General features: G+C 54.5%; 1 protein-coding gene across 1 annotated transcript in view; it reads left to right on the top strand.

Annotated features, from left to right (window-relative positions):
• The window catches only part of ZMIZ1 (zinc finger, MIZ-type containing 1), a 200,991-nt gene extending 194,199 nt beyond the window's left edge, over positions 1-6,792 (top strand). The window contains exons 22-24 of the mRNA XM_011928944.1: positions 60-226; positions 3,516-3,776; positions 5,229-6,792. Coding sequence (XP_011784334.1) covers positions 60-226; positions 3,516-3,776; positions 5,229-5,336 — 536 coding nt within the window. The 3' untranslated portion in view covers positions 5,337-6,792. The remainder of the gene's footprint in view (positions 1-59; positions 227-3,515; positions 3,777-5,228) is intronic.
• The last annotated feature ends 8,822 nt before the right edge of the window (positions 6,793-15,614 follow it).

Raw genomic sequence — 15,614 nt, forward strand, 5'->3', positions numbered from 1 at the left:
TGGGGTGGCCACTATCCCTCTGGGTGACCCTCTCCCCTCCCCATCTCATCCCTTCCTAGGCAACAACTACCAAGGCCATGGCAACTTTGACTTCCCCCACGGGAACCCTGGAGGGACATCCATGAATGACTTCATGCACGGGCCCCCCCAACTCTCCCATCCCCCGGACATGCCCAACAACATGGCCACCCTCGAGAAACCCCTCAGTCACCCCATGCAGGAAACTGTGAGTACCTCCTCCTCGCCCCACCCCATTCCCCAGCCTTTGGGGTTGATGCCTTGGGATCTGGATACACTGTTCCCTCCCAGGCAAGGCCGAGTATGAAGATTTGGATGTGTGGGCTCAGAAGGGAATAGGAGGGGTCTGACTGAGGCTAGGTCATGGCCTGTCAGCATCGTTGGACTTGGCTGTTTTACCTAGGACTTCAGATTCTCTGGAGATGGGAGAAGCTTCAGGCTCTTCCCCAAACACTCACCCCGCCACACATACACACACACGTGTGCATGCACTCGCCAGTACCCGGCACACGCCATCAGCCCTCTCCCTCTCCCACTTGCACACTCTTACACTCACCTAACACGGTTCCAGCCACCTCGACTTTTGTCCCCTTATCCCCCAAGGATCTGAATTCAGGGTATTACCACCTCCAACAAAAGAAATGCTAGGAAGTCTCATTATCTGAAGAGCATTCACTTCTCGTTCTGTTTCACACTTACTGACATATGCCCTGTGTGGCTGAGGATGCCCCTGGTGGGGTAAGGTATCCTGTGCTGTCCACAGGCCCTCCCTTCCTGTGGCCCCAGTGGCAGTGGCAGGAGGCCCTCCTGTCCCCTGGAGTCTTCATCCGGTGAGTTCCACGTGGTTCCACTCAGTTTAACAAACGTTTTCTGAGCTGTGCTCTGCACAGGCCATGTGACAGGTGTAAGCAGGACAGACAGGCCTTGTGCTAATGGAGCAAAACTCCTGGCAGTGCATGGGTGCAGGAAGAACAGTTGGGGTTTGGAGAAACTGTAGCCTCCAGAGGCTGAAGTGGTGTGTCTGAGGTCTCAGTCATTCTGGGCTCTCATCTTAGGGAGGAGGGGCCACCGCTGAGCAGGTGGCTGTGGGTCCTGGGCCACACAAGCCAATGAGAGGGTCCGGGGTCCCGCCAGTGTCTGGCAGTGGGCTTGGGTGGCCTGCACAGGAAGGAGCCTCTGGATTATACTGTCTTCCACACACCTGACATGGAATTGCCTCAGGACTCTAGGTGAGGGAGCAGCAACTTTCCCTCAGGACCCCAGGAGTCCAGGTGGGAAATAGATGCTTTGTGGAGGCTTGGCCAAGTTTTTGAAAGTTACTCTCTACCCCATGGGGCTTGTGATTTCTGGGGGCTTCTTTCCTGGTGCCCCTTCCTGGGTCCTGAGGGTATCCCACACCCAGAGGACACCAAAATCACACCCTCCACACACACACACACATCCTGCGCCCTCCAGTTCCTACCACTGGAATATGGAGTGGGAATGCCGTCTGTTTCCCCTTGACAACCAAGCTTTCTCCTGCCTTCTGTGAGCCCCGCTGCCTGCATCTGTGTGGCCGGATCTGAGCCTGTGAGTTGACCTCAGAGCCCCTTAAGATGCTCTCTAGATGGTCCTGTCCTCCATTTCTGAACTCTCACTAGAGGGCAAGCAGACCTGGAAGTGCAGATGCGCCGGGCCGCTGGGGCAGGGCAGTCACAGGTAAACTCCTAGCACGCCTTCCCAGGTGGAGGCAGCCACACCCCCAGCTGAGCCCAAGGCTGGGAGGCACTGCCATGCCCGCAGGGACTGCTGCCCCCACAGACTGCCCATACTTGGTGGCAGGTTGACAGGTGTGTCAGCAGTGCTCCAACAGCACCTGCCTCTCCAGGCCGGAGACATTCCAGCCAGATACAGAGCTGAGGGGCACAGCTGCCTCTGAAGATCCAAGGACTGTCTGTCTTGAGCTGGGCTGCACAGCTGGAGTGTGGAGCCCTCCCTGCTCTCCCAGGGTGGGCACTGAGGGCATCTACAGGAGTGGGAGCCCCAAGCTGGCCTCTCACTGACCATGGGTGGTGGCCCATTCCTCCAGCCTCTTGTATGTGTCTTACAAACGGGTCTCCCAAGGTCTCCAGCATCACAGTTGCGAGGTCATCGCATTCTTGGGACTTGGACTGAAAGGGCACTGTGCTCCCTAAGGCCACATTGGGTTGAGGCCCTGTACGCTGAGAAGGGGCCACCTGAACCGTGGGCAGAGACTGGCCCGTAGCAAGGCCTGGGAAGCAGTTTTAGGAGAAACAGGAAGAGGAAGTTGGAATTGGGCAAAGACTGAGGATGGTGTGGCTGCGAATTCTAAATGCACACAGGGAGAACATGCCCCAGGATGGGGTAGGGTGAGGGGACGAAAAGACCAAGGAAGCATGTGCCAGGCTGCTGTTCCAGTGGAACACCTGGAGCATCCGTGAGCCACCTTCACTGGCAGAGTGAAAATGGGGCTGGGGGCTGTCAGGGATGCTTGCAGTGGGATCAGGGCTTGGTCTGCAGGATTCCCCAGCCTTTCACTTTGAAGGAGGGTCTGCTTGCGACAGCAACAGGCTAGCAGGGGAATGTTCACATCTCACCCACCCGCCCACAGACAGCCCAGTTTTCAGTGCACGTGCCCACGGGAGGGTGTGAGTCCTCTAGTTCATCTGTTAGAGAGGCACCGCCCGCCTCACCCTCAGCAAGACACCCACCATTGGTGAACCGTCACTCAGTCCCCTTGTCCTTGGAGTGCCGGAGGTGCCTGCCTCCCTCACAACCCTGTGTTTTTGAGGGCTGGTGCCGACCAAGTAGGATGTCTAGGAAAAGGGTCTGACAGGGTGTGAAGATGCCCCTGGCTGGCCAGGTGCCCACCCAGCCCTGCTCTGACAGCCAGATTCCACCCGGGCTGCAGGGCTCGTGCCAAGACCCCAGCTGCTGCACACTTCGGGCCGGCAGAAGGTGCCTTCGTGCCCAGCATCACCCCTGCCCAGGGCCCACTTGGGAGGTGCAGACCCAGTCCTGAGCCGCACGCCCGCCCGATGCTGTCTGTCTGTGTCTGCTCTCTGCTGCCCAGCTTGGGGTCTGCACCATGCTGTGGCGGCCGCCCTCCCGCCTCCTGCTCCCTGGAACATGCCCATTCTGCTTCTCCATCCTGCCCTCGCTGTTGTTCGTTGTCTGGGCGGGGAGGCGGAGGGGCCTGGGGGAGCCCAGGCCCAGCTCCCCGTGTCTGTGCTTGTGTCGAAGCCCTCCCCACCTCCTGGGGCCCCACGTGGCCTGGGAGATCCCCGCCGTCCCCCTGCAGCCTCCCCGATGGGTGGTTTTGGGGGAGAAATTTTTCTTTGTTTCTCTGCCCAGAAACAACGTTCAGCCTCGTACCGGGTGGCCACGTTTCGGGGGTTGTGACTTCCCTGGTTGTGTTGGGTTTCATTTTCTCCAGGCATCATCGCCGTGCCTCCTCACCTCACCTCTCTTCTCTCCCGCTCTCTCCTCCTCCACAGATGCCACACGCTGGCAGCTCTGACCAGCCCCACCCCTCCATACAACAAGGTTTGCACGTACCACACCCCAGCAGCCAGTCAGGGCCTCCATTACATCACAGTGGGGCTCCTCCTCCTCCTCCTTCCCAGCCTCCCCGGCAGCCGCCACAGGCCGCTCCCAGCAGCCATCCACACAGCGACCTGACCTTTAACCCCTCCTCAGCCTTAGAGGGTCAGGCCGGAGCGCAGGGAGCATCCGACATGCCGGAGCCTTCGCTGGATGTAAGTTGGGGTCGCCACTCGCCTTGGCCTGGGGCTAGGCCTGGCGCCGGGACCTGCCCGAGAGAAGGGGTGGGTGTGAGGGCTCAAGGCCCCAAAGGGAGGAGGTGGGTGGGCGGCGGGAGGGCTTCAGCCAGACCTGGCTCCAGACCAGGAAGCCCCATGATGGGGAAGTGTTACCACTGAGGGTCCCCACCCTGCTGGCTCCTGTCCCCCCAGTCCCTTTGGCCATAGCCCTGAACCCCAGCCCTGACCCACCTTCTGACCCAAGCCCTGCGGGGTCCCTCGCACAGCACAGGAGGGTCCCTGCCCTCCCCCAGTGGTGAGCTTGCGGTTTCTGTGTCTGCCTCTCTGGCCTGGGCAGGGAGGGCTGGAGGGAGAGGCCGTCTGTCTGCCTCACTGGTGTGTGTCTGTCTCCAGTTTTCTTGTCCGCGTGTTGTCCATGCCCTGCTTCCGCTTGCTCCATCGCTCACTCCGAGAGACCCCCATGTGGGTGACAGAAGGTGGGGGCAGAGGGGGCAACCTTGGGTCACAGCCAGGGGTGGCAGGCCAGCATGGGCAGCAGAGGGCCAGGGATCCTACCCTGAAGTCTGGAAGATGGTGGGGGTCACCCTGGATGATGGGGCTGGGCTGCTGGATGTGGCTGGCGGGATGGGACCGAGCACCGGCCCCTCCCATGCCCACCACAGAGCTGGTGCCAGACTCCGGGAGGAGGCCTGTCGTCAGTCACTCCTGTTCTTCACCCCCAGCCCTGCTCTGTCAGCCTCTGCTCCAGCAGCATCAGAGGGCTCTGTGCTAGCTAGGACTCACTCACTGTGCAGCCATCTCAGGTCCTCGCCCAGTGTTCCCCCTCAGCCAGGCCAGTGGGGCTGCTTTTAGATGCATGAGGCTTCCCATGTGACAGACTCCAAGGATATCTCAGTAGAGGGTAGGGACAGTCTGCAACCCCTCTGGGGCCACAGGGAAGGATGGCTGCCAACCAGCCACAGGCTCACCAAGGAGCGGCGAGCCCTTGAGAGAGGGATGGTGGGTAGGGGGTTGCGGGAACCACTCGCCTTCCCGCCTTCCCACCAGCCCACCTCCTTGTGCTTACACATGAAGCATGTGATTTCAGTTGGGAGGCCCAAGTGACCCACCATGGGGCCTTCCCGGCTTAGGGCTGAAGTCCATGCCTGAAAAGGGTCAGCCCTGCTCAGGCCTCAGCTGGTGGGCTGCGGGTCCCGCTCCCCAGGCTTGAAATGAGCACGGGGGTGCCCCACACTCGCTGCAGTGGCTGGTGTGGGAAGGGGGGGATGCCTGGCAGGCCCAGGCCCAAGGCTGTTCTCTTCCCTTTTTTTTGGCTAGGGTCCTGAGAGGCAAGTGGAGGGGGACGGGCCAGGGTGCCCCTGCATTCCTCACCCGGGGCCTGCCTCTCGGGCACACCTCATCTGAACTTCGTCACTCCTTCTTTTCCAGCTCCTTCCCGAACTCACAAATCCTGACGAGCTCCTGTCTTACCTGGACCCCCCCGACCTGCCGAGCAATAGTAACGATGACCTCCTGTCTCTGTTTGAGAACAACTGAAGGCCACCCAGTCGGGGCCATCCCTCCACACTCTGCCTCCCACCCCACCTGCCCTACACACTTTTCCACCTGGGAGCCTGTGCCCTCAGACCGCCCCGCACCAGAGCCACAGGCTGTGGGGCGGGAAACCCTCCCCTGCTGCAGCCCTCTCAAAACAGAGGGGTAGGGAGGGTGCGCCGGGAAGGCTGTGTGGGTCTGGAGTCCCCGTCCCGCCTGCACGCCCTGCGCTTGGGCCCGTGTCCAGCGCAGGCCTGAAGACCACCCTCCCGAGAGGAACCAGCCCGGTAAGAGGGCGCACGCCGATGTGGCTTCCCGGTCCCTCCGCGTGTGCCGATTCCAGATGACCTTCCAGTGTCCCCAAGGTTCTTCCATCTTTTAGACTGTAACCCTGCCTCCCTGCTTCCTGGTCCAGAGCCTCCCTTAAGTGACTGGAGCCTGAGAAGGCCCCCGGGCCCCAGCGTGGGCCCCGAGCCTTGGAGGAGCGCTGGCAGTTGGTGGCAGTGAGACTAGCCCGCCCACCACCACCCACCACCGAAAAGCACAAACCTCTGGGAAAGACTACGTCTCTCGGGGGCCACTGGTCATCGGTTTGACCCCTGACCTTTAAGCCAAGATACCCGATAAACACACACTCTCTCAGAAAGCAGAGAAAAAGGACAAGATTCTGTGTTTGAGAGGGAGTCTGCCATTCCTGCTTGGGGACTGGTGGGAAAGAAGGCCAGGACATTTCTGAGGCTCCACCTCCAAGCTCAGACAGGACCCAGCCTTGGGGGACAGAGAGAGCAGGTGTGCGCCCAACCAAAGTGATTGTGCCCTTGGTTGGGGGGCAGGGGCCTATAACCTGTCAGAATCAAACAGGAGCGGCAACTTCTAACTTTGCTCCAAGCCACTCTCTTTTTAAACAGCAACGATTTAAAGCTATGAAGTCACCTGGAGAAAAGGAACGTTGCGCTTGGACAGCAAGCAAACCATTTCTGTCTGTGTGTTCTGTTTTTCTCCTAGTCCCTCTCCTGCCACCTCTCCAAGACTTCCGTGGGACGCCCACTTCCCTCTGTGTCCTAGTTCTCTTTGTCCAATCAGATGGCAAGGGCAGTGTGTGGAAAGGCTGGGAAGGTGCAGAAACCGGAGCCCAGGGCAATGGTGTCTGTCCAGCCCCTCCCTCTGTCCTTGTGCTCCAAGCTACCCCCGGCTGCAGCCCAGGCCATGGCCATGTGCACTAGTATGTACCTGCAGGCATGGGGGGAGGAGGGGAGCGTGTTTCTGGGCCTGCCCCAGACACTGCCCTTGGCTGCCAGCCTCCCCTGCCTGCACTCCTCCACCATCACAATCTCACCCCACACTCCTGCTCGCTTAAGCAAAAGCAGCCTCTGGCCTTCCCTCCACCGCTTTGCTCCATCTGGCTTACCACTCTCCAGGGCCTCCTGGGGAGCTTGTCCTGTGTTCGCTTTGTTTCAGGGGTCCCATCTGTAAATTCTTTGCACCCTTCCCGGCCGCTGCCTGGGGCCCTTTCTGCTCTCCCGTCCACTGTGGGTGGTCCCCAGCACTCCTCTGTGGGTTTTACCGGAAAGGTGGCCCCAGCTGTTGACTTCCAGTCACTGTCCCAGACGGCACAAGGTTTTCTGTAGGAAAGCTGCCATTGCCCCAGCCCCTTTTTTTCCTTTGTCCCGTTGTCGTCGAGGTTTTTTCAAATAGTGTGTTGTTCAGTATGCAAATCAATTATTTTAAGAATCGCTTTTGTAAATATCTTTGTGAATATTTTAGTATCGTCTTTGATAATATTCAACATTTTCATGACCTGGTTATAGCCTTTGCTGGTGTTTTTAAAATACCTAGACTCAATGACAAAGACCGAGTCTTCTTTTTTTTAAAACAAAAACAATAAAAGCAACCAGGGCTATTTGTACAGTTGAAGGGGCGAACAGAATGGGCGGCTGTGCTGGGAGTTGGAAGACCGGGCAGCCCGCTATTTAGAGCCATCCCTCAGTCAGCTGGCAGGGACAAGCCAACGCCAGGTAGCATGTGGCCACCCTGCCCGATGTCTGTGGCCTGGCAAGTGGCCACACCCTGTGTCAGACCATCTGGGAATTAAGCTCCAGACAGACTTACAGATGCCTTCCTTAGGAGTTCTTGCTTCCTGCCTTGATACTTTGCCCCAGAAAGGCCTGGGGTTCATTCTGGTTCTTAATCAGGGTGTGTCCACACTCTGCTCACAGGCGGATCCACAGCTTTCCAGTGCAGAGAGTTGAGATGCTCCCTGCAGCCCAGGCTCCGGGCACTTCCTGCAAACATCTCTGGGCTCAGCACCTGAGGCAGGTTTCCTGGGTCCCCTCTCCAGCAAGCCTCCACCAGCAAGCTCCGCCCAGAGCTTCCCTTTCGGCCGGCTCTGAACCGCGTGTGGTGCCTACAGCCTGCAGTCTGGAGACAAGCTCTGCCGGAGTGCTCTTGGAGCCAGGCCAAGGTGTGAGGGGGGTGCAGAGGCACCCGGGGCGGGAGCAAGCCCCAGGTTGTGACAGGTGCAGGTAGACAACGCCCATTAGCAGAGATGGTCCTGAGCTCTGGAGAGATCCTTCCCTGATCCTTTCGGATGACTACTTGGAGCCATAAGTAACCTCAGCAAAAACGAGGCCTCTGCAAGCCACTTTTCCATGCCAAGCATCCACCCGGCCGGCCCACAGGCATGTTTCTGCCACCCACTCCTCAAGATGGACAGGGAGCCAGCAGGCAGGCGGGAAGGGCCAAGTACAGGCAATCACCCCCATCTTCTTGGTTTGAAGCTTTATCCATGTATCATGTTCCCTGTAGCCATTTTATTTTTTAAGAAACTGCTAATACTTTCTCCCTAATGGAAGCCCTGACCCCCCAGAGAGCTACAGGTCTGCTCCCGACGGGCCTCGGGCCTGACCCGTCCACACAGGGCCGTGTCAGCAGCAGCGACTCAAGGGACGTGTGTACATATGTAAATGAGAAATAGAGACGTGTCAACAGATGCATTCATTTCTCTTGGAATGTGTATTGTTTTTATTTTGCGAAACAAAACAACAACAAAAAAAAGCTTGGAACTCCATCACGTGGAAAAACTAGATCCTGTTGGTTATAGCATTTGTGAGTTCTCCACGTCTGTCTCTCTCGCTCATGTAATATACTCTGACCCTGCGTGGAAAGGGATTTTTGTTCTGTTTTTATTTTACCTACATGTACTATTTAGCTTCAGTGTACTAGTCCTGCCACCTGTGTATTTTTAGGGTGCTATGGAAATAATGAAAAGAAACGGGGATTTCAGAAGAAAATTGTAACCAAATTCATACTTTGTATAATTTTTGATATCATGATCACAGGTGATTCACACGTACACACATAAACACACCCACCAGTGCAGCCTGAAGTAACTCCCACAGAAACCATCATCGTCTTTGTACATCGTATGTACAATGCAATCATTTCATACTTTAAACTGGTCAGAAAACTAATTGTGATTTCTAGTCTTGCAAAGCTGTATGTAGTTAGATGATGTGACAACCTCTAATATTTATCTAATAAATATGTATTCAGATGAAACCTGTATATTAGGTGTTCATGTGGTTATTTTGTATTTAAAGATCAAATTATTTGACTATTGCTAGACATTTCTATACTCTGTTGTAACACTGAGGTATCTCATTTGCCCATGTTAATTTTTTTCTAAATAAATTGACAAAAATGAAGGTTTGCGAATTAGCTATTTTGTGGATGTTAAGGAGTGGTTTGGGTGTTTTTGCTTTTGTTTTAAACCACACTCCCAGCCCTGTTACCCTCTGCACACACAAAAAATAAAGGCAGGTGGTTTGGGTGTTGAGTTGGAAGAACCCCTGTCCATGGGGGTCCCTGGAACCAGCCCCTGGTGGGGCAGGTGCAGTGTGTGGCTGGATGGTTGGGGGAGTTGGGGTGGCTGAACGGGGCCAGGTGGCTGCAGGGTGCTAAGGGCTCCTGTGACATGTGACTCACAGTGTCCAACAGTGTCCCATCTCTGATGCTCCCTTGTGGATGATGCTGGGTTTAAGTATATTCATATTAAGCCACAGAGGGTGCTGTTCAGAGCACTCAGGAGTGTGGGTTCAATGGAGAGTGAGTGTTCACTGCAGCCATGCTCCCTGCTGGCATCTCAACATCCCTGGCCTCCGCCTCTCAGTACACCTGACCCTCCCCTCCTAGGGAAGCTTCGGTTTTCCCTCCTCTGTGAGCATGCTTTACCTGGGCTACTGTCTCACGATGACCCCTGCCCAGGCCATGGTTTTAACCATCCTTGCAGCCTCGGTACCAACACAAACTGACAGCACTTCATGTGTCTCTGATTGAAGTTTTGGGAACAGGCATCTGACACAGCCCCACGACCTGTCCCTACCGCCCCTCCACGCAGCCTGACCTGAGGGGGAAAGCAAGCATGGCTGCTATGGCCTTTCCTCCACAGGGACTGTCCACAGAGGGAAGAAGGGCCGGGCCGGCACCCCAGAGATCACTCAGATGTATCTGGGTGTCAGGAGAGTGAGGGTGTGTGCAGGAGCCAGCAGTGTGGGGGAGGCTGCAGAGTGCTGCCTGTAGGGGGCTGGGTGCCCGGAAGCCCCCAGCTCCTGGGGCCTCTCCGAGGTGGCTGGAGTTGCTCCTTTTGGAGGGAGGTGGAAGGTGAGGAGGAGAAAAGATTTACATTAAATAATGGAACACCCACCGACCACTGCTCAGCTGCAGGCACTGCCTTCTGCTAGCGTCGCCAGGACAGGCTGACTCTTTCTCTGAACAGACACCCCTCCGAGAGGAGGGTGCTTAGTTAGCTTGAGGGAGAGCTTCCCAAAGGAGACATGCCCAGCTCCCTGTGTCTTAGAGCAGCGTGGTGGGGCTGGGCCAGCACTTTAATAAAACCAATGAGAATACGGTAGAAAATATCAGGAGTGTGCCCTATAAACGGTAGCATTGTATCAAGAAACGTGTGTGTGTGTGTGTGTGTGTGTGTCTGCCAAGTCATGATGTTAATTCTTATTTGTGGGTTGTGGTTAAAAACAAAAAGTTTGAATGCCATTGACTTTAAAGGCAGGAAGTGGGCAGGGGAGCAGGGAGAGGGAGGAAGGGCAGTGTGCTCCCCTAACTTCATGATAATAAGCAAACCTTCCTGGCATTTTAGCTGGAGACTCTGAACCTGGGATACAGGCCTGTGGCTGCCCCACAAGGCTGCATGGAGACTGGCTGGCACCACCTCAGCTAACTCCTCCCCAGAAGGGTAACTTCCTTCTGTGAGCCTAACCCTGGGATGAGAAACATCCACCCAAAAAGCCCAACGTGGGGCCTGGCTTGGGACAGTTCAGAGCTCAGCCTCCCAGCATGTGGGGTCACACACCATGGATCATCTTACATCTCTTCTTCCCCCAGCCCACCGCGAAGTCTCCACCCTGAATCCACTGACTGTCTTCATGTAAGGCCATGGGGTACTATTGGGGAAAGTCATTCAGCCCTGCAGGTTGATGCCAGGACACATTGGGGTATCCAGCCTCACTGAGTGCTAAAGGCACTCAATGTTTAATGGCCCCTCATTTCCCTTGTCCTCTGCTCGAGCCTCCTGCTAACCACGCCCACCTTGCTCTCAGCAGGCTACCCTACCCTCACCCAGCTCCCCACTGTCCCCGCTGCTGCCCACAGGCCTATCTCCATCCACCCTGGCCATATCTTTTTCCACCCAAGCCCAGAGGATGTGGTGTCCCTTCCCCAGTTGGGGCCACCCCTCCCCCAGCCCCTGACACCATCACCCCCTTCTCTTCTACCAGAAGTCTCACTCTATCTGCCCACTAACCCTCCCCATACCTCTGCCTCCTGCCTCCTTGGGTTTAGTGGCCCAGGCTCTGGCATCGCGAGGTTCTGCTTGGGGTGGGCTCCACCCCTCAATGGCCAGTCTCTGCTCCTTCCCACGCAGGCTTCTTGGCTACAAAGCTGCCAGTGCTCACTCCCTTTCTCTGTCACCCCTCATATGCTTGGTTCGCACCCCACCTGTTCTCTGACACTTCTCCTGCAAGCTCGCCAATGGCCTTTTGGTTGCTGATCCACGCTGCTTTCTGAGACTGGACCTCACAGCTGCACTTGACAGTTGCCGTTTCTTCCTTGAAGCTCTCTTCTCTTGGTGCTGTGGTTTGAATTCTTGTCCCCTCCACAACTCATGGTGAAACCTAATCCCCAGTGTAACACTACTAAGAGGCAGGCCCTTGGACCCAAGGGCTCTGCCTTCGTGAATGGATGGATGGATTAATGAGTTGGTGAATTCATGGGTTATCATGGGAGTAGGTCTGTTATAAAAGCCAACTTGGCACACACTTGCCCTCCTCGCCACGTGATGCCTTATGCCATGCTACACTGCATCATGAGGCCCTCATCAGATGCAGTCACCCAATCTTGAACTTCCCAGCCTTCAGAAGCATGAGCTAAATAAACCACTTTTCTTTATAAATTACTCAGTCTCGAGTATTCTGCTAGAGCAACAGAAAAGAGACAAAGACACTTGAGTCCATGACAACTCCCTCTTTCATCTGTTTAGTTCTCCTGGCATCCCTCTGGTTGTGCCTTCCTTGTCTTCTCCACAGGTTCCTATGGTAACTAGGTACTTGTGGTGCTTCATGAGGATCTTCTTCACCAACTGGCCCACCCATCCCGATGCTGCTATGGGTGTTGGCTGCCAACAGCCCACAACATGCCTCTTTATCAAAGAATTTCCCTCAGCACACAGAAACCTCAACATGCCTCTTTATCAGAGAATTTCCCTCAGCACACAGAAACCTCCATGCCTGACGGGTTACCTGCCCCCTATCCCCACACACGCAACCCTGCCAGGCAGCCCACAGCCAAAATTGACTGCCACAAGGAATAAAAGGCCTCTTTGCTGGGGCATGGTCAGTGCTCTTGATTCCTCCCTGTGGGTCAGGTCAGGGCTAGACTTTACCTGAGGCCATATGCTAATGCCACTCTCTCCTCTTCCTTGTTCTGCCTGCCTCCCTCATAGGTTTCTCCCACGATCACTCCCTCAATAAATAAATCATGGAATCCGCCTGCCTGTCCTAGGCTCTGCTCCTATCCAGATCGAAGACAGTGGGTGCTGGGAATGGGTCTGGGAGGCAGGCTGTGAGGATAGGATGCTGGAGAGGTACCACTGACCAGATGACAATGAGGACCCACCACTAGTGGCAGGAATTGGGTAGCAGTGTGCACCTGCAGTGAACTGGGATGGGACACAGGTGAAGGAGCTACACAGCTGCAGCAATGTCTCTGGCATCTGAGAGATATGGGTAAAGAATAACTATTAAGACTATGGACTTGCTAAATGTGGCTATTGCTAAATGTCACCGATGCATTGAAGAAAGGAAATTACAGTTACAGATATCTTAATTGGCAATTTAGAGTGTGAAGAGTCAGAGGAAACCTCTTGGCAGGAAGCATTGGAAAGCACTTACCTTCTGCAGCCAGAGAGCAGATGGAGTGACAATCAAGCAGAGGACTCATTGTAAAAGCAGCAGAACTTGAGTAAAGGCTCAATTCTCCATCAAGGAGGGTCTCCTATACCCAAATCAGACCCCTGGTAGGGAAGGAGACACAAAGACTTGGGATGAGGACTGTCACACCAATACCTCTCACAAAAAAATGTTTATTATGACTGGCTGACAGAGAAGGGAAATTCTTGAGTTTGGGTCACAGATAGGTTGACTTGGCCTGTGGGTGTAAACCAAAAATGAACTGAGCCTGCACTACAGCCCCACCCAAGGGTGACCCTGAAAGATGGTGGTGAGAGAAAATCCCTCCAATAGGCAGAGATTTTGCCAAAGAACCTGGTCATCTCGTGGCAAGAGAAGTGACCTGAAACAAGGATATGCATGTACTCATGGGCAGCAGTGAATGGCTTAGCTCTTTATTGGTCAGGGGCCTGGGAAAATCAAGAATGGACTATCAGAGACAAAAAGGACTAGGAAAGAGGCCTGTGGATCTGAGAGTGGCAAAAAGAGCGAAGATCACATATCACATTTCAACAAACACCAAAGAGCATCCATTGCAGAAGCGACACCAAACAACCAAGTGGGCAGGATGAGTCGGCCAGTGGACATCAGCCAGTCTCTGTCCTCACTCATCATCCTCCATCCAGTCCTTGCACCATATGGGCTCATGAACAGAGTGCCATGCTGACAATGACAAAGTTATATATAACCCTAACAGCCTTGGCTTCCTCTCCCCAAAGTTGATCTAGCTACTGTCACTGCTGAATGCCCAGCCTGTCATCAACAGAGACCCAAGCTGAGCCCCTGATACAATAACATTCCAGGATGAGACCAACTAGCCACTTGGTGACAAGTAGATTATGTATGACCCCTTCCCTCATGGGAAGGGCAGTGATTTGCCCAGACAGGATGGATGTGTATTCTAGGTATGAGTTCACCTCTCCTTCCAATGGAGCCTTAGCCCATTGGCACTACGGCTCACCAAGAGTCTGATTCACTGACATGGGCCTTCAGTTGACATCACTGCAGACTAACAGAGCTGAGTCATCATGAGGGCTGTATGACAGTGGGCACACAACTATGAGATCCACTGGTCCTTACACATTTCATACCATCTAGAATCTGCCAATCTATAGGGATAGAGTTGCCTCTTAAAGACACAGCTGAGGTACCAACTGGGAGGCAATACCTTGTCAGTGTGAAGGATATGGGGTGCTATTATCCTTCAGGTTGTCCTATACCCTAAATCAATGACCCCCATTCCCATCAATAGGCAGATGAAATAAACTTAATGTGAGAAGTGACTGGATCTGAGCAGTGCAAGGGGTAGGCTTAGTACACGCAGTGGCACCCTGCCCAAATCCCTTCTGCGGGGTGATGCACTCCTCCCCCAGCTGCCGTAAGTGTTGGTTCTTCACAGCTCACAGCCTGCAGCCCGCTTTCTCTGGAGAATTGCCCTGAGGTGACCAAAGATGTCTCACCTTGGAAGTTCCACCCTCTGGATGTGGCCCACAAAAAATGGCTAGAGTACAAAGTGCCTGCCCTCTGGCCTTAAGGATCTGGCTTATGCTCCAAAGTCTTTGCTCCATGATCCAGCCAAGGATAGCCTCTCCCCAAGTCCCTCTCATTGTTCATCTCTTCCCCCTCCTTACCCTGCTTCTCTCCCTCTTACAGATTGTTTCTGGATAGCAGTACCTTTAGTGAATAAATCAACTTCACCTGGCTACAAAAAAAGTATTTCTCTGCTCAACAAAACAGAACCAAAAGCTGCTGCTGAGTGCTAATGATGCCAGGGCACAAGTATGGGCAGGTAGCTGAGAGAAGCAGAGAGTGTGACAACTAGAGAGCACTGATTGTGACCAAGGGGCATCTGCTTCTCTAGGTGTTTGTTGCCAGGTGAGAATGCAGACCCAGCTGTTGCTAGACCTGATTTTCCAAGAGAATCTAGAAATGCAGGTTTTAAAAAAAAGTTGCAAATAAGCAAACAAAAATGTGTACAGACACCTATGGCCCAAATAAAGTCCAGGTGTGAGCTGCATCTGTCCCCAGTCCCTGACCTCTGACCCAAGGCCAAATGCTGGTTTAAGTGGCAGGACTGAAATGCAGCCCAGCCCTGTGAGACTCCGGAGCTTAACCACCAAGTTCTATACCTCTAGATTAGCTGGAAAGACCAGTCCCTGCCTAAAGCAGAGGTACCCATGGTCTGCAGATGTCAAGACCAGACCCATCTGCCACCATCCCCAGCCCTGAACATATTGTCTTTGGCCACCATAACACACTACCCTGTTCTCACATCCGTGTCTTTACCAATGCCTGTCCCTCCTCCTGGAATGCCACTCTAGACTTTTGGGAATGCCTGCGCACCCTTATCCTCCTTCCCTGGAAACTGCCACTTGCCGTTGCAGAAAGGCAGCCATGTTTGACCCACATGACCAAACACCGCTTGACCTCAGCCCATTAGACCAGGAGGGACACATGTAGCAAAGGACTAGCCAGCCAGTGACCAATCATGTTACCCCTACCCCGGTCAAGAATCTGACCTAAGGCACAAAGACTGCAGGTGGCCATTGTGGTCCTGGCTGGATCTAAGGCCTCACCTGCCTTCTGAACTCTTCCCCTGCTCTCAGCAGATCTCTGTTACTAGGCTCAGTATTTGCCTTTGACTTTTTCCCTCCCCTCCAGGCTGCATGATTTCCCTTTTTCTTTTTATGACTTTGCTTATATCAAAAGTTAAGTCTTCTGTCGACCTTGTCATGAGAACAAAAGGAGCTTTCTAGCTTTTAAC

Source organism: Colobus angolensis, unplaced genomic scaffold, assembly GCF_000951035.1.
Source record: "Colobus angolensis palliatus isolate OR3802 unplaced genomic scaffold, Cang.pa_1.0 Scaffold12, whole genome shotgun sequence".
In the NCBI taxonomy this organism is placed as follows: domain Eukaryota; kingdom Metazoa; phylum Chordata; class Mammalia; order Primates; family Cercopithecidae; genus Colobus; species Colobus angolensis.